The sequence below is a fragment of the Nerophis lumbriciformis genome, linkage group LG18 (genome assembly GCF_033978685.3).
Source record: "Nerophis lumbriciformis linkage group LG18, RoL_Nlum_v2.1, whole genome shotgun sequence".
In the NCBI taxonomy this organism is placed as follows: domain Eukaryota; kingdom Metazoa; phylum Chordata; class Actinopteri; order Syngnathiformes; family Syngnathidae; genus Nerophis; species Nerophis lumbriciformis.
Window position 1 is genome coordinate 24,912,501 of NC_084565.2, and position 18,497 is coordinate 24,930,997.

The window sequence follows — 18,497 nt, forward strand, 5'->3', positions numbered from 1 at the left end:
TATATAGTGACATAGAATAGAACAAGGATGGACAATTCAACCCTTAACTCAACAATGAGTAGATGTGTGTATATGTGCAAATAAATATATTTACACAAATATATTATGTGTAAATATATATATATATATATATATATATATAAGAAATACTTGACTTTCAGTGAATTCTAGCTATATATATAAATAAAAGAAATACTTGAATTTCAGTGTTCATTTATTTACACGTATACACACATCTACTCATTGTTGAGGTAAGGGTTGAATTGTCCATCCTTGTTCTATTCTCTGTCACTATTTTTCTAACCATGCTGAATACCCTCTCTGATGATGCATTGCTGTGTGGCACGCACAAAAGTGATTTCATCAAATGCACTAGAATCTGGAATCTTCCATCTCTCCCTAGCATGGCCCAAAACTGGTCAATCTTTGCTTCCTGAAGGAAGATCTTCACTGCCGAGCACTTGGTAGTCCACTACTTCTTCCCGGAGGCTATCCATGTCCAATCGCAGCTGCGGCTTGGAACTTACAAGCGTATTTCTTCATCTTACTCTTCGTCGGCGTCGTCATGGCTGTATCTTCCTCATTCTTCTGCTTCGTCTCCTTGTTGTGTGCGCAGTTGTGCACTGCACTCTCTAAAAGCCCTAGATGTTATTGTCACATATGCATGTACAGTAGATGGCAGTATTGTCCTTTTTAAGAGTGTCACAACATTGCTGTGTACGGCAGACGAACTGCTTTACAGTAGACGAAAACGTGACTGCTGTTGTTGTGTGTTGTTGCCACGCTGGGAGGACGTTAATGAAACTGCCTAACAATAAACCCACATAAGAAACCAAGAACTCGCCCTCCATCCTTCTACAGTTATAACGTGATTGGGCAGGCACGCTGTTTATATTGAGACCTCCCGAAATCGGAGGTCTCAGGGTTGGCAAGTATGCATTATCTGTATGTAATATTGGCTGCATTTCAGACAGTTGTTTGTGTGCCATGTTGTTCCAGACCACAGCAAACGTTACCTAGCTTGCCAAAGATTGTAATAAATCTATTAAAAGAAGACAGCCTGCTGTTAGCCTGTTGTACACACACATCTACACCTTTGGACATTAAAATCCAGTAATTTCCAGGAGTTATCTCACCTTCTGAGTAGCCTCTGATTTACTAATGGTTTCTAATGTTGTAAAAATGTGTAGAATAAATATTACATTTCAACATTTCTGTCAACGAAGATTTCCTTCAGCCTGCGACACATAGTCATTTTGATAGTAGGCTGTTATAGCTAAAAAAAGACACTTACATCATGTGCTGCCTTCATTATAAGACTTATATACAGCTTTTCATTTTTTGCGGCTCCAGACAGATTAGTTTTTTGTATTTTTGGTCCAATATGGCTCTTTCAGCGTTTTGGGTTGCCGACCCCTGGTTTAGGGCGTCGAGTCTGGAGGTTTAACCAACGTACTATCGCACGGCCACACTAGCGAGCATCCGGCGCACTTGTTCTAGAAACAAGTGCGGCGAAAAAGCTGAGACAGAAGCAAAACACACCCCTAAAGTCAGTCCTTTCATGTTGATAGTACGGAGTCTGAGGAAAGTTTTGCAGCCATTCCTAAATCTAAGTCCTACTCAGTGGTTAGAGTGTCCGCCCTGAGATCGGTAGGTTGTGAGTTCAAACCCCGGCCGAGTCATACCAAAGACTATAAAAATGGGACCCGTTACCTCCCTGCTTGGCACTCAGCATCAAGGGTTGGAATTGGGGATTAAATCACCAAAAATGTTTCCCGGGCGCGGCCACCGCTGCTGCTCACTGCTCCCCTCACCTCCCAGGGGGTGATCAAGGGTGATGGGTCAAATGCAGAGAATAATTTCGCCACACCTAGTGTGTGTGTGACAATCATTGGTACTTTAACTTTAATTCGATAGAGAAATTCCGCTGTTATATGATACGCTATTATGTATACACTCATCTCGTTCATTGACATTTTGGCTTCTTAACAGCATTTGCCAAATTGGATCTTTTTTCTTATTTTTTTGCCCCCAAGCTTAATGCCAGCGCCCAACTGACGGAGCAGGTGCAGCTGATCGCTCTCAAAAGAGGCCGAATGGGAAGAAGAGACAGCGGCTCATGCATCACGGCCGGCTGGGGAGACATCGGCGACAACAGGACCTTGCCCGACACTCTGCAGGAGGTCAACGTCACCCTGCTGTCTCAGCGGACGTGTCGCAGGCGATGGAGGGGGGTCCCCATCGCCAGGACGATGGTCTGCGGCACAGGGTCGCGAGATTTACAAGGCTTCTGCTCGGTAAGATTGCCTCAAAACGAGAGATGTCTGATAATGGCTTTTTTGCCGATATCCGATATTCCGATATTGTCCAACTCTTAATTACCGATTTCGATATCAACCGATACCGATATATACATGTGGAATTAACACATTATTATGCCTAATTTTGTTGTGATGCCCGCTGCATGCATTAAACAATGTAACAAGGTTTTCCAAAATAAATCAACTCCACAAAGATAAATATCATTAATTATTAATAATAACAACATAGAGTTAAAGGTAAATTGAGCAAATTGGCTATTGCTGGCAATTTATTTAAGTGTGTATCAAACTGGTAGCCCTTCGCATTAATCAGTACCCAAGAAGTAGCTCTTGGTTTCAAAAAGGTTGGTGACCCCTGCAATAAAGTAATAAAACCAAAGTGTGATTAACGATTTTTCTCATGTTTGGGGCTAAAAAAGTTAATATTAGAACAGCATTAATAAGTGAAGTTTGCCTAATAGGGGACCATCCATACATCCATTTTCTACCGCTTGTCCCGTTCGGGGTCGCGGGGGGTGCTGGAGCCTATCTCAGCTGCATTCGGGCGGAAGGCGGGGTACACCCTGGACAAGTCGCCACCTCATCACAGGGCCAACACAGATAGACAGACAACATTCACACTCACATTCACACACTAGGGCCAATTTTTAGTGTTGCCAATCAACCTATCCCCAGGTGCATGTCTTTGGAGGTGGGAGGAAGCCGGAGTACCTGGAGGGAACCCACGCAGTCACGGGGAGAACATGCAAACTCCACACAGAAAGATCCTGAGCCCGGGATTGACCTCAGGACCTTCGTATTGTGAGGCACATGCACTAACCCCTGTGTCACCGTGCTGCCCTAATGGGGGACCTTTAAAACAAAATGCAAATTAGCACGGTGCAAATAGATGTTACCTCTGCTCATCAGCGCTCATAGGATGAGGAATTTATAAGATGTGAAAATGTCCCTTAATGATAGGAGCACAAATTTCAGCCCTTCCGACATAAGTGCCTGGTACTACAATTAAATACTCCCTGGTTGCCATTTAACGGAATACGGTAAAATAAACTAATTCGGCCAAAATACAAACAAGCTTTGGTAAAATTGTTGTTGTTCTTATTTTTAGGGTGATTCAGGTGGCCCGCTGGTTTGCGACGGCGAGGCTGCAGGCGTGGTGTCGTTCTCTGGGCGAAGATGCGGCAACCCCCGGACCCCCGATGTCTACACGCGCATATCGTCCTTCACAGACTGGATTTCCAGTGTGTTGAACAGCAATCAAACAAATGAGGCATCGTATGAATGAAGATAACACATCGTTTGTTAGTGCTGAGGTTGTTAAAAAAGCATGAGAATCAATTATGTTGACTGGCTTTATGTCTTTTTGCTGCATTATGAGGCATCATGAATGCTTTTGCTCTGGCAGGATTCATTAGGTACGCTAGCTTTAGGGTCAGCCTCGTTTGTCTGACATTTTTTAACTTTCCAAAGCTCATACAGAATTGTTTTCAGGTGTAACCACACTTGTGGATTTAAGGAAACGTACAACATAAATAGGTTTGAACAACTAAATTAAACTACATTATAAAATTAAGTTTTGTTGTAATCATTTGTTGTGCATTGTTACATTGACCGTTTTTTTTTTTTTAATATTGCCTTTTATTCAAATTCCACCAATTATAATTGCTCATCCTAACACTTTATAGGCCAGCATCTATAGCAGATCTAGGCAAATTAAGGCCCGTTAAGCTTTTCAATCTGGCCCGCCGGAAATTCCCAAATAATTTTTTTAGATCTTTAAGATGGAAACTGTAGCTGCCATTATGATGTGCAGTGATGTTTTCTAATGACCGTAAGTCTTGAACTATACAAAGTATTTCAATGGTCTCCGCTCGGGATGGTTTCCTGCTGACCCCACTATGGACTGGACTCTCACTATTATGTTAGATCCACTATGGACTGGACTCTTACTATTATGTTGGATCCACTATGGACTGGACTCTCACTATTATGTTAGATCCACTATGGACTGGACTCTCACTATTATGTTGGATCCACTATGGACTGTACTCTCACTATTATGTTAGATCCACTATGGACTGGACTCTCACTATTATGTTGGATCCACTATGGACTGGACTCTCACAATATTATGTCAGACCCACTCGACATCCATTGCATTCGGTCTCCCCTAGAAGAGTGGGGGGTTACCCACATATGCGGTCCTCTCCAAGGTTTCTCATAGTCATTCACATCGACGTCCCACTGGGGTGAGTTTTTCCTTGCCCTTATGTGGGCTCTGTACCGAGGATGTCGTTGTGGCTTGTGCAGCCCTTTGAGACACTTGTGATTTAGGGCTATATAAATAAACATTGATTGATTGATTGATTTAATGGTTGGAATCTGCACTTTTGCATGATATACTAGTTACTATGGTAATCTAAGTCAGTGTTTTTCAACCTTTTTTGAGCCAAGGCACATTTTTTTCATTGAAAAAATTCTGAGGCACACTAGAAGCAGAAATCATCAAAAAAACAAACTCAGTAGCCGATATCGACAATAAAAAGTTGTTCTTGCAATTGTTGGATATGAATTTAAACCATAATCAAGCATGCCTCACTATACTGTAGCTCTTGTCTCAAAGTAGGTGTATTGTCACGACCTGTGACATCACGCCTTGAATTATTTGGAGTTTTTTGGTGTTTTTCTGTGTGTAGTTTTTTAGTCCTTGTCTTGCGCTCCTATTTTGGTGTTCTTTTGTGTTTTGTTGGCATTTTTTCTGATGCAGTTTCATGTTTTCCTTGAGCGCTATTCTCCACACCTGCTTTGTTTTCGCAATGAAGACTATTTAAAAGTTGTGCGGACGCTTTTCTTCTTTGTGAGGACTCTGTCGATTGTCATGTCATGTACGGATGTACTTTGTGGACGCCATCTCTGCGCCACACACTGTAAGTCTTAGCTGTCGTCCAGCATTTCGTGTTTTGTTTACTTTGCAGCCAGATCAGTTTTAGTTTCGTTTTATATAGCCATGCTTAAGCTTTAATGCCTTTTCTTAGGGGCACTCGCCTTTTGTCTATTTTTGGTTTAAGCATTAGATACCTTTTTACCTACACGCTGCCGTCTGCATGCTGCCACCTACTGATATGGAAGAGTATAACATGCTTACTCTGCCGAACTCTAGACAGTACAGACACTCAACAACGGTACATTATTTACGGATTACAATTACTTGGGTGCAAAAAATATTTTTAACCCAATTAGGTGAATTTACATAATCTCCCACGGCACACCAGACTATCTCACGGCACACTAGTGTGCCACGGCACAGTGGTTGAAAAACACTGATCTAAGTCACAGCAGCTCAGACCAGGCACCAAGCAGTGTAGGTGGGGAGCGTTTACACAGAGCAGCGCCATAGCCTGAAATGCGGATGCCAGGGACAGACGCGGAAGGAGATTTTTACAACAAAGTTCTAAAGCTTAGTGATGTATCAAATTGTAGGTGGGGTTTTTTTTTTAACCCTTAGCGTTCATATTTTGCTGTGTTTGTTGCATTTTTATTGCGTTTCGCATGATTGTAAAATATATCGACCGAGGGGGGGTGTTGTCAATATTCAGTGTTTTATCGTTCATAGTGAATATTGTAAATCCCACATTCTATGTTTTCATGTACATTCTGGGTGTCTCATTCAGTAAAAAAATGGAAAATGCCGTTCCGTTTTTAGCATTCAATCATACATTATTGTGAGGTTTTGTATTAGTGTTCCTAAAAATAGATATGGCAGACCGGGGTGGTGGTTCCTCTCTTTAAGAAGGGGAACCGGAGGGTGTGTTCTAACTATCGTGGGATCACACTCCTCAGCCTTCCCGGTAAGGTCTATTCAGGTGTACTGGAGAGGAGGCTACGCCAGATAGTCGAACCTCGGATTCAGGAGGAACAGTGTGGTTTTCGTCCTGGTCGTGGAACTGTGGACCAGCTCTATACTCTCGGCAGGGTCCTTGAGGGTGCATGGGAGTTTTCCCAACCAGTCTACATGTGCTTTGTGGACTTGAAGAAGGCATTCGACCGTGTCCCTCGGGAAGTCCTGTGGGGAGTGCTCAGAGAGTATGGGGTATCGGACTGTCTGATTGTGGCGGTCCACTCCCTGTATGATCAGTGTCAGAGCTTGGTCCGCATTGCCGGCAGTAAGTCGGACACGTTTCCAGTGAGGGTTGTACTCCGCCAAGGCTGCCCTTTGTCACCGATTCTGTTCATAACTTTTATGGACAGAATTTCTAGGCGCAGTCAAGGCGTTGAGGGGATCTGGTTTGGTGGCTGCAGGATTAGGTCTCTGCTTTTTGCAGATGATGTGGTCCTGATGGCTTCATCTGGCCAGGATCTTCAGCTCTCACTGGATCGGTTCGCAGCCGAGTGTGAAGCGACTGGGATGAGAATCAGCACCTCTAAGTCCGAGTCAATGGTTCTCGACCGGAAAAGGGTGGAGTGCCATCTCCGGGTTGGGGAGGAGATCTTGCCCCAAGTGGAGGAGTTCAAGTACCTCAGAGTCTTGTTCACGAGTGAGGGAAGAGTGGATCGTGAGATCGACAGGCGGATCGGTGCGGTGTCTTCAGTAATGCGGACGCTGTATCAATCCGTTGTGGTGAAGAAGGACCTGAGCCGGAAGGCAAAGCTCTCAATTTACCGGTCGATCTACGTTCCCATCCTCACCTATGGTCATGAGCTTTGGGTTATGACCGAAAGGACAAGATCACGGGTACAAGCGGCCGAAATGAGTTTCCTCCGCCGGGTGGCGGGGCTCTCCCTTAGAGATAGGGTGAGAAGCTCTGCCATCCGGGGGGAGCTCAAAGTAAAGCCGCTGCTCCTCCACATCGAGAGGAGCCAGATTAGGTGGTTCGGGCATCTGGTCAGGATGCCACCGAGCGCCTCCCTAGGGAGATGTTTAGGGCACGTCCGACCGGTAGGAGGCCGCCGGGAAGACCCAGGACACGTTGGGAAGACTATGTCTCCCGGCTGGCCTGGGAACGCCTCGGGGTCCCACAGGAAGAGCTGGACAAAGTGGCTGGGGAGAGGGAAGTCTGGGCTTCCCTGCTTAGGCTGCTGCCCCCGCGACCCGACCTCGGATAAGCGGAAGAAGATGGATGGATGGATGGAAAAATAGATATAGCGGCCCCCAGACACTTTTTTTCTCTAAATTTGGCCCCCCGAGTCAAAATAATTGCCCAGGCCTGCTCTATAGTTATAATACTACTGCTAGTCGTAGTAGGAGTAGTAATTAATAATAAAATACAGTATATAAGAACTACACAATTTGTAGTCTTAATTTTCAAAGGAATATAGTTTTCTATAATTGTTTTTTGTATTTGATAACCCTCTCACCACCAGCCTATCACTTCATTGTATATAAACACTCCACTGCTGCCACAGTGGAGTGTTTTAAGTCTCGTCTTAAGACCCACTTTTATTCTCTGGCTTTTAACACTACGTGAGTTGTGTGGTCCTCTGTTTTTAAAATTTTGATTTCTATTTACTGTTTTAATTGGTTTTACCCTTTAAAATCGTTTTTAATCATTATTTATTTTATATTGTTTTTAATTGTGTTTAATATTGTTGTGCAGCACTTTGGAAACATTGTGTTGTGTAAATGTGCCATATAATTAAAGTGGATTGGATTGGATGTATTAATTATGCAAAAAAAAATTATTAAATATAATTGGGGAGACAAAACATTTCACTGCTCTATCTAAATATTATTTCTCTAAAGAAAGACTTAAAAAGTTGCAAAAATAGTTTTTAATTTGAAAAGAGTTACAAAAAGAGACAACTGGCATTATATAAAACTGATTTTTGATTTTGATTGGACGTGTCATTGTGAAAATGCTTAAACAAAAACTAAAAAGTGTGTTGGAGTTCGGGTGTTGGTGGGGGGAACAGCAATAAAGTCGTCTAAAAATAATTTGTGTTAAAAAAGGGGGCAGATAAATATAAGAATACTATTCTTCCATCTGCTCCTTTCTGGTCATGGAAATGTATAAGAATAAAAAAAAACAATTAAAGTGTGAACTGTACGTGGCTTGTACATATGCATTTTCATGAAAGGAATAAAAAGAAATGATGACGAAATATAATTAAATGTTTGTAAAAGTAAAAAATATATATTCAAAAAGTAGTAAAATACATTAAAGTAGTTAAAACATACTATACTTACTCTGCCTGCTGGCCCAAAGATCACACTTTGGCCTCCATTTCCCAGTGTTCATTGCGTGCCATCTTACGTACTCTCCCGTTGTTCGTGGCGCTAGGCATTGTGGGAAATGAAGTACGCATCCTCTATCTCCAGCCCCACACAGGTTTCGCGAGATTTACCGTGTGGTTGTGTGGCGTGGAGCAACGCTCGATTAGTGTGGCAGACGAAGGGAAGCATACTGATATGAAATCTACGTGGAGGTGATACGAACATGAGTCCACGCAGCTAGGATGTCGGGTGGTTAGCGTCCATTTCTGTCACTATTTTTTTGGAGCTGTGGAACTTTGGAAGAGCGGATGTAGCCTTTTTTTTTTTTTTAGCCGCCCCTTCTTGCTTCTGGGACGTCTGCATTGAGGTAAAGCTAAAGGCGAGAAAGGTGAAGTGTTAACACGACATGACGGTTTGACTTATATGTTGGACGACATCCAACACAGGTGAGACTTGTCGCCGCTTTCTCGCTCCGTATTGTCACAAATGCTAATATGTCACGTTGCTAGCACTGGCGTTAAAACAGAACTGGGGTTTTAGGCGACGGAAATACACAGGAAGTGTTTCCCTCGGACGTGATCCCATTGGCTGTTGGGACTGTCAATCACGTCGGATTATGATGACGTCACCCGGAGATGCCCTCCTCCCAGCGTTATCATATTACAATAATAAGATTGACTGACAGTTTTTCCTTTTTCTTTTTGGTTCTAGCCAGTAACTTTTTACATCTTTGGAGGCATGTCAAAGAAAAGAGGCAGGTATGTTCACACCAAGTTGCTGTACTTAAGCAGAGCTAAATGTAAAGAGGCACCACATCTGTATAGAAACATAATATTGTTCAAAACACCTATGAATAACATAATCCAGTCAGTGTGAAATTGCCTCACTTTAGCCTACAGTAAAAGTTTACAGTTATCAATCTACCTTGGGCCATAACAGTAGGTACACATGTGAATGAGATCCAATACAGGAGTATAATGTATCGTGATAATAAAAACAATGTTTATAATAGGATTGCATGAAGGGTTTACAAGCCAAATTCAACACATTACCTAAGAAAAATATCTTTACAATGTGAATTCATTAATTGTTTTAATGTATAATATAATAACTTATCAAAACATATTCATGTATGACTGATTCATATATTCCACAGCCATTTTAATTATGTAATAGCATTTATGTTTATTTAATGGTATTTTGAATTATTTTTACAGCCATTTATTTAATGGATATATATATATCAAAGATACACATGCAATATAAATATATTATTTTCCCAAACTTAATTTCATTTATATGTTCAATTATGTTTCTAATTTTTTCATACATAAAAGATGACTCTTTTGGAATTGCTAAAAATGTATACTACATTTGTTTTCTTTATGAAAATAAAAACAGTGGTCATCATCAATGATGTCAAAATAATCATAATGTTGATAATAATATTACAAATATATATCAAATTTAATAATTGTGAAATGTAATGTTCAATAAAAACGCTGAAACTAAAGAAAAGACTGACATTCAATGACCTTTGTGATTATGAAATTACATTTATAATTGTTTAATGGTGTTTGATTAACACATATTTATGTAGAATACATCTCATTTTATTAATATTTGTTTAGTATTGGGATTGCAGTTTGCAATGGTCCTTAAGTTGTATTAGTATATTGGGCCATAACATTGGGTACACATGTGAATGAGATCCAATACAAGAGTATAATAGTGCATCGTGATAATAATAATGTTTATAATAGGATTACACGAAGGGTTTACAAGCCAAATTCAACACATTACCTACAAAAAATATTTTTACAATGTGAATCAATTTAAATCTGAACCATTTTATCACATCACAATTCATTGTTTTAATGTATAATATAATAACTTATTATCAAAACATATTCATGTATGACTGATTCATATATTCCACGGCCTTTTTAATTATGTAATAGCATTTATGTTTATTTAATGGTATTTTGAATATTTTTTACAGCCATTTATTTAATGGATATATATATATATATATCAAAGATACACATGCAATATAAATATATTATTTTCCCAAACTTAATTTCATTTATATGTTCAATTATGTTTATAATTTTTTCATACATGGACGGCATGGCGCAGTGGAAGAGTGGCCGTGCGCAACCCGAGGGTCCCTGGTTCAATCCCCACCTAGTACCAACCTCGTTGTGTCCTGAGCAAGACACTTCACCCTTGCTCCTGATGGGTGCTGGTTAGCGCCTTGCATGGCAGCTCCCTCCATCAGTGTGTGAATGTGTGTGTGAATGGGTAAATGTGGAAGTAGTGTCAAAGCGCTTTGAGTACCTTGAAGGTAGAAAAGCGCTATACAAGTACAACCCATTTATCATTTATTTATTATACATAAAAGATTACTCTTTTGGAATTGCTAAAAATGTATACATTTGTTTTCTTTATGAAAATAAAAACAGTGTTCATCAACAATGATGTCAAAATAATCATAATGTTGATAATATTACAAATATATATCACATTTAATAATTGTGAAATGTAATATTCAATAAAAACATATTCAATGTGATTATGAAATTACATTTATAATTGTTTAATGGTGTTTGATTAACACATTTATGTAGAATACATCTCATTTTATTAATATTTATTTATTATTGTGATTGCAGTTTGCAATGGTCCTTAAGTTGTATTAGTATATTTAAATTTTTTTTTTAAGTTGTAATAATTAGACTTAGACTTCCTTTTTATTGTCATTCAAATTGGAATTTTACAATACAGATAAGAACGAAATTTCGTTTCATTAGCTCATGGTAGTGCAGGATAAAAAAGCAATAAGGTGCATATATAAATAAATAAGTTACTGTACAGATAAATATATTGCACTTTTTCATGTGCATCCATGTTTAGGATGTATGTTATATTGTCTTTTTTATTCCAGCGAAAACCAGAAACATCTGTGTATATGATATGCATTTCTATGGCAATGCTCCGGCCAAAATAACTGTAAACATATTAACGGTATACCTGTTTGTCAAAATTAGCATATCATCTTTGTAAAGGTTGATAACATTTAGAGATGTGTCTGGTGCAGTTTAAATATTTCCTTTCAGGGTCTTGTTCTGATACTGTATGATAAACCTATGCATTGTTTACTGACTCAAGTCAAAGTTCCCCTCTGAAAGGCAATTTATACACTTATTTTGCAGAAAGCGAAGCAGCGGGGAACTGAGTGACGCACTAACCCCTGACCCCAACTGCATCCTGGGACTTCGCATTCAGCACAACTGGCGCGAGAAGGGCAACCAAAGCAAATGGAAGGGCACCGTGCTGGACAGGCTCAGCGTGAACCCGTCGCTCTTCATGGTCAAGTACGACGGCTTCGACTGCGTCTACGGCATCGAACTGTTCAAAGACGAGCGAGTGTCTAACCTGCAGGTCCTCTCGGAAAGCGTCGGTAAGCTAATGCATGTTAAAGAAGTATCGAGATGTATTATACATTTCTCTATCACACCTTTTTTCCGTAGTGAACAACAGGATCAGGATACCTCCTGGGGCAGAGGAGCTGGTGGGCAAAGCTGTGGAGCATCTCTTTGAAAAGGAAGATGGAGAGAAGAACGAGTGGAGAGGCATGGTCCTCTCCAGAGCTCCCATTATGACCAATTGGTATTATATCACCTATGAAAAGGACCCGGTGCTTTATATGTACCAGCTGTGGGACGACTATGCCGACGGAGACCTCAGGATTTTGCCCGAAGCAGGTAATTTGTACGGAACTTCTCTAAAAGTTGTGTGGTCTTGTTAATTGCACCCGTGGGTCTCAATTGAAAAGTATGTAATGACAAACTAAAAATGATTTAACCAACTTGCACAATCTTTTTGACAAGCATACCATATGGGTCAACTGAATGAGTGTCCAAATATAAAACAACCCCTCTTTTTCAAGGCCTATTTGTTAGTGGCTCGACATGTGTTGATCACCGTTATCTTTTACATTACCATCGTAACTCCTCGCTTTAAGACACTTTTTTCCAGTTGATCTCTGTAGTTGCATTTCCGTTACAACCAGAAATGCGCAACACCTAAAAATTGCAATGAGAAACCAGTAATGGAAACACCCATATTTTGAAAGACCTCCCAATTATCGCTGAAACATTTTTGCGCTCTCATGAGGTGTTTTTTGAGACGTTTCGATATTGAAGTTTTCCGCAAAAGCATAATGGAAACACTTTTTCCACATTTAGAGGTCACCTAAACACTGAACCGGGGCAGACGGGTCGCCTTGGTCGCACTTCCGTTCGGTCAGCCGGTTCGTGCGAGGCGTAACCACTGCAATAGAGGCTGATCCGCAGGCTCGGAGAGACCCAAATGCCCGAACAAGTGTCAAGGGGGCCAAAAGGACATTGCCTTTAAGCTATCACTCACTGCCTTCGTCATCTATTGACATCACGGCAAGAGCAGTGTCTGCAATATCCTCCACAAAGTTAAGTTAAAGCACCGATGATTGTCACACACTAGGTGTGGTGAAATTTGTCCTCTGCATTTGACCCATCCTCTTGTTCACCCCCTGGGAGGAGAGGGGAGCAGTGAGCAGCAGCGGTGGCCGCACCCGGGAATCATTTTGGTGATTTAACCCCCAATTCCAACCCTTGATGCGGAGTGGAGGTAATGGGTCCCACTTTTATAGTCTTTGGTATGACTCACGACATACCGATCTCAGGGCAGACACTCGAACCACAAGGTTAATACAATTGATAAAAGCATAAATGGACAAATTAAAGAGATAGTTTGACAAAAACAGAGTCTTTGAATCGCCATAGAACTAAAATAATTAAATTCAGTAACAGCCGAAAAGAAAGTCACACACACAAAAAAAATAGACTGAGTAGACAATGAAAGAGTAAAAGAAACCACATTTTGGGTGTAATAATAGGTGATTAAATTAACTAGAAATTTCATATAGAGATATACAACATTAAGTGGTCAGAAATACATCAATAAAGCAAAATATGTTCCAGACCAAAAATCCCTCCATATACTGTACAGCTCGCCAGTGTTATAACAATAACTGAGTTATTGTGCAGAAATATGAGGAAATAACTACAAAAGTATGCTTATTCACTAAGCATGCTACAAAAAAGAAAGATCACTTAGAATAATACATAATGTTGAATATCGAGAACATTTCAACCCTTTATTTATTGAATCAAAATGATTGAAAATCAATGAGCGGTTAAAATTCTGTACAAAGTAAAATGAGGGTAAAAACTTGTTTTTGTTGGTCGTTCTGTGTATTTCTTTACATTTATTGCGCTGTCAAGTGCGTGTTTGAGTGCCAGCTGGTCGCGAAACACTGCAGGAATGTAGCAGCAGAGTGCGTCAAATACTGCCGCAAAATTTTACTGTGATGGAAATAAAAGCATGTTTTATTGTAAGTTTATGAGCTGGAGTATGTTTAGAACTATATATAGGTGTATTATTTTGGTTGATTATTTTTATAAGACTAACGTCAAAACAACAGCAACTGCATGCATCCAGGCATAGCTGCACACGTCCTTGGTAGAAAACATGGCGCTTGTTGTTTAGTCGGCCATACTCTCTCTATGCACGACTATCAAACTAACAGAAGTCTGGAGTGAAAGTCATAGAGAAGTTTCATATGCGCAAAATGTATGACTAAAGTATTAAAGCTGTATTTTTATTTGCATTTTAATTTTATTGACAGTATATTTAATGAACATATTCATTATTAATTTAGTTTATTTTTCATCGGTTACTTATGAATTTTTTTCTTATGCCGTATATTTGATTAGTATTTATCAATGTTTTATTAGTATTAGTATTTACTTACTTTTTCTAAGCAGCTTGGTTTAAGCCTAATGTTTGTGTGTTAAATAAACATTTAATTGGGTAAAATGTAAGTAAGGTAGTAATAACGAGAAAATTCCCGCGGAAATTTTGATGGGCCTGCTATCTGTGCCCTGGACCTCTGGCCGGGTGTCATCGGAAGCCGCCGTACTTGTGCAGAGTGTCCGAATTCGTCAGTTTTAAGTGTAACTACATAATGAGCAACAGAGCTGGCCTTCCTTCCGACGGCCATCCAGCCAAAACCAAAAATAGGACGTAAACATTTTTAGCCAGGGTTAAAGTAGACAAGTGTGTGAACAAAATGAGACGTTAAGTACCGAGCTGCGTGAAAGTATGGCTGAGCTACAAGAGGAGGTAATCTTGTCTTTTTGGCGTTTGTCTCAAAACAATCGTCCATTAACAGGGTATGTACCCATTAAATTGGCCCATGTTTTTATTTATTTGTGAATAGCATCGCCATGGTAACACAAAATGTTCCCAGCTTAAACTACCGCTGTCGGCGTGAGCGAGACCTTTCCGACGGTGTAACATACGTACTAAACATACTAAAATAATCAATAGCTGCAGCACTAATTGGAATGACATGCTACATTCACACAAATTCCCATTATAAGGTGTTTATAAGTGATGGCGAACAGATGTATCCAAATGTAACTACCACATTTTTCGGAGTATAAGTCGCACCGGCCGAAAATGCATAATAAAGAAGGAAAAAAACATATAAGTCGCACTTTTTGGGGAAATTTATTTGATAAAACCCAACACCAAGAATATACATTTGAAAGGCAATTTAAAATAGATAAAGAATAGTGAACAACAGACTGAATAAGTGTACGTTATATGAGGCATAAATAACCAACTGAGAACGTGCCTGGTATGTTAACGTAACATATTATGGTAAGAGTCATTCAAATAACTATAACATATAGAACATGCTATACGTTTACCAAACAATCTGTCACTCCTAATCGGTAAATCCCATGAAATCTTATACGTCTAGTCTCTTACGTGAATGAGCTTAATAATATTATTTGATATTTTACGGTAATGTGTTAAAAATTTCACACAAAAGTCGCTCCTGAGTATAAGTCGACTTATAGTCCGAAAAATACGGTATTCATTTCTAGTATATTTGGGTCAGTAGAGCACTTTCTTTAAATGTAAACGCTGAGCAATTTATCTTTAGGACTGTCTTGCAAGATTTCAGAATAGTAAATGTGTTGAGCAGAGATGTTTAAACCTTCTTCCCAGCCAGGAAAATATATACAGTATATTTTTAAACATCAAAACACAACGAGGTCACAATATGCTAAACATTTTAGTATATAAGAACAGAAAAAAAGATCATACCGTATTTTTCGGACTATAAGTCGCAGTTTTTTTTTCATAGTTTGGCCGGGGGTGCGACTTATACTCAGGAGCGACTTGTGTGTGAAATTAACACATTACCGTAAAATATCAAATAATATTTAGCTCATTCACATAAGAGACTAGACGTATAAGATTTCATGGGATTTAGCGATTAGGAGTGACCGATTGTTTGGTAAACGTATAGCATGTTCTATATGTTATAGTTATTTGAATGACTCTTACCATAATATGTTACGTTAACATACCAGGCACGTTCTCAGTTGGTTATTTATGCCTCATATAACGTACACTTATTCAGCCTGTTGTTCGCTATTCTTTATTTATTTTAAATTGCCTTTCAAATGTCTTATCAAATAAATTTCCCCAAAAAATGCGACTTATATGTTTTTTTCCTCCTTTATTATGCATTTTCGGCCGGTGCGACTTATACTCCGGAGCGACTTATACTCCGAAAAATACGGTACATGTTTAGTGTAATAGGTGATTTTTGAATTGCTATCAATATTAGCGTGATCTCTTGTAACGTTTAAACTTTCAAATATTATTAATAATAAATATTAAAGAAAACTGGCTGTGGCTTACAAATGGGTTAAATTATTTTTACAATTTGAAGACAGCTATTTTACATTTGACACTTTACTTTTGTGCCAATTTAAGTATGCATTGTAACAAATTGGAGTGTTAATGTTACTTGCGGTATAACTAAGGGGTTTATACCAGGGGGGTTCAAGGTGTGGCACAGTAAGCTTCCGAGGAAAATATAAGATTTTCTGAAACATTTTGTGAACTTTTCCGCTCACCCCAGACATTTAAAAAAATAGTTTGCTTTTAAAAATAACTGAAATTCGCAAGATTGGAAAACTGTTTCTCCAGCCGCAGCTCTTTCTACATAATTTCTCTGATTTTGTTGATTTTAAGAAAGGTGTGTTTGCTTATGTCAACCTGAACTTTCCACTTCTTGCCCCCAGAAAACAAGCACCTGCTGCCTGCCGACAGGAAGCCGGGAGAAGAGACGGAGAGCCTGGTGGGCAAACAGGTGGAGTACGTCACTGACAAAGGCGTGAAGAGGACGGGCCTGGTCATCTACCAAGTCCCAGCCAAGCCTTCTGTCTATTACATCAAATACGATGATGACTTTCACGTCCACGTCTACGACCTGGTCAAAACCACCTAAAGGAGACCCCAATGCCCTCTCACTCATTTTTGTTATTTAAAGCCCAAAGTAATTCATGCTTGCAATCTTTTTTTGGCTTTTTCTTTGTATGTTTGCACAGCACAAGTGTAGCGTCCGCTGTACTGTTCTCATATGTACGGTGCACACGGGCAGCGCGTCCTTGTTGTATTGTTGGGTCAGATCGGAAGCCCACCAAAAAGCCTTTCCCGCCAAGCCTGGATCAAGATGAGGGGATGGCCGAGTGTCTAATCCAGGCTTTAAATTAATGACCAAAAGAGTTGCACAGAAAGCCGAGCTTGCTAAAAAGCGTGACGTGCACAAGTCAGCCGAGCTTTAAATAACCCTTCACATAGGGAGGTAAGTCCATTATTTGTGGAATAATGTAGTTATTAAAGTGTAATTTCAGACAAGTGCTTTTCAAGACATTCAGCTTGTTTTCGCTGGTCGTCTGCTCCCTTTGACAAAAGCTCAGAAGAAAAACACCCTGTTGTGATGTTTCAAGCCGCCACGCGCTTGCTTCCACAATGACACTTCACACACACACACACACACACACAAAAAGTGCCTTCAGGCCCGTCATGTTTTGCAATATTGTACATATCTTAAAAGATACATCGCGGTGTATGAAGGCTTGTTTGTGTTGTGTTCAAGTGTCTAAATAATAGGCTGCAATGGTGGGTGTATTCTTGTGTTGTGTTTTTGCTTCTAAATGCAGTATGTTCTTTAAACCTATGATCATGTAATCTCCGCCGATATTACCAGGAGCACTTTATTGTATTACGTTTACATGTTTAGACTGGTAGATAGCCTCGCTTCAAAATAATGTGTCCAAATATGCTTTGTTATATAGGCATGATGTTGAAATAATAATTAAAAAAAATACTGCAGCACTTACAGTATTTACATTTCCACAAGTTGTGTAAAATTGTTTTTTTGTCGCCTGTTGTGATTGTTCTCGTGGATATGGCATCCAAACAATAAACAGGCCGTGTAGCTCACACCAACTCTGGTTCTAGTTGTGTCATTTCTCCACTTGATAGATAACCTGACTAACATAACTCGGGGGTTGGCATAGTGCGGCTTTCGAGCCACAAGCGGCTCTTTAGCGCCGCCCTACTGGCTCCCTGGCGCTTTTTCAAAAATTTATGAAAATGGAAAAAGATGCCAATAGTTTTTGTGTTAATATGGTTCCTGTAGGAGGACAAACATGACACAAACCTTCCTAATTGTTAGAAATCCCCCTGTTTACATTAAACATGCTTCACTGATGAGAGTATTTGGCACGCGCCATTTCGGAAGTCCTTGAATGCACCATCGTTTTTTTGCATGTACAACTTTCCTTGATGCTGCCACAGAAAGACGTGTTTTATGCCACTCTTTTGTCTCATTTTGTCCATCAAACGTCTTAAGCTGTGCGTGAATCCACAAAGGTGAGCTTTGTTGATGTTATTGACTTGTGTGGAGTGCTGATCAGACATATTTGGTCACTGCATGACTGCAAGCTAATCGATGCTAACATGCTATTTATGCTAGCTGTATGTACATA

At 39.8% G+C, this 18,497-nt stretch overlaps 2 protein-coding genes across 3 annotated transcripts in view; both read left to right on the forward strand.

Moving 5' to 3' along the window:
* LOC133617720 (serine protease 57-like) overlaps positions 1-3,894 on the forward strand; it is a 25,990-nt gene extending 22,096 nt beyond the window's left edge. Inside the window, exons 4-5 of the mRNA XM_061977884.1 lie at positions 2,037-2,297; positions 3,430-3,894. Of these exons, the coding sequence (XP_061833868.1) occupies positions 2,037-2,297; positions 3,430-3,606 (438 nt within the window). The 3' untranslated portion in view covers positions 3,607-3,894. The remainder of the gene's footprint in view (positions 1-2,036; positions 2,298-3,429) is intronic.
* A 4,737-nt stretch (positions 3,895-8,631) lies between these two features.
* Positions 8,632-17,955, forward strand: LOC133617722 (spindlin-Z-like). 2 transcript variants are annotated; one of them, XM_061977885.1, is made up of 5 exons: positions 8,632-8,978; positions 9,244-9,290; positions 11,748-11,995; positions 12,066-12,299; positions 16,746-17,955. In XM_061977885.1, the coding sequence occupies exons 2-5, from the start codon at positions 9,271-9,273 to the stop codon at positions 16,949-16,951; spliced, it is 708 nt and encodes a 235-aa protein (XP_061833869.1). In that variant the 5' UTR covers positions 8,632-8,978; positions 9,244-9,270; the 3' UTR covers positions 16,952-17,955. The 2 variants fall into 2 exon arrangements, with proteins under 2 accessions (XP_061833869.1, XP_061833870.1); XM_061977886.1 differs by having other exon boundaries at positions 8,632-8,899.
* Positions 17,956-18,497: the final 542 nt, after the last annotated feature.

Bases quoted from the DNA above. Each gene is read 5' to 3' on its own strand.
- LOC133617722 (XM_061977885.1), top strand. From the start codon at position 9,271: ATGTCAAAGAAAAGAGGCAG. The intron at 11,996-12,065 runs GTAAGCTAATGC...TTTTTTCCGTAG, and splicing joins GGTCCTCTCGGAAAGCGTCG to TGAACAACAGGATCAGGATA. The intron at 12,300-16,745 runs GTAATTTGTACG...TCTTGCCCCCAG, and splicing joins CAGGATTTTGCCCGAAGCAG to AAAACAAGCACCTGCTGCCT.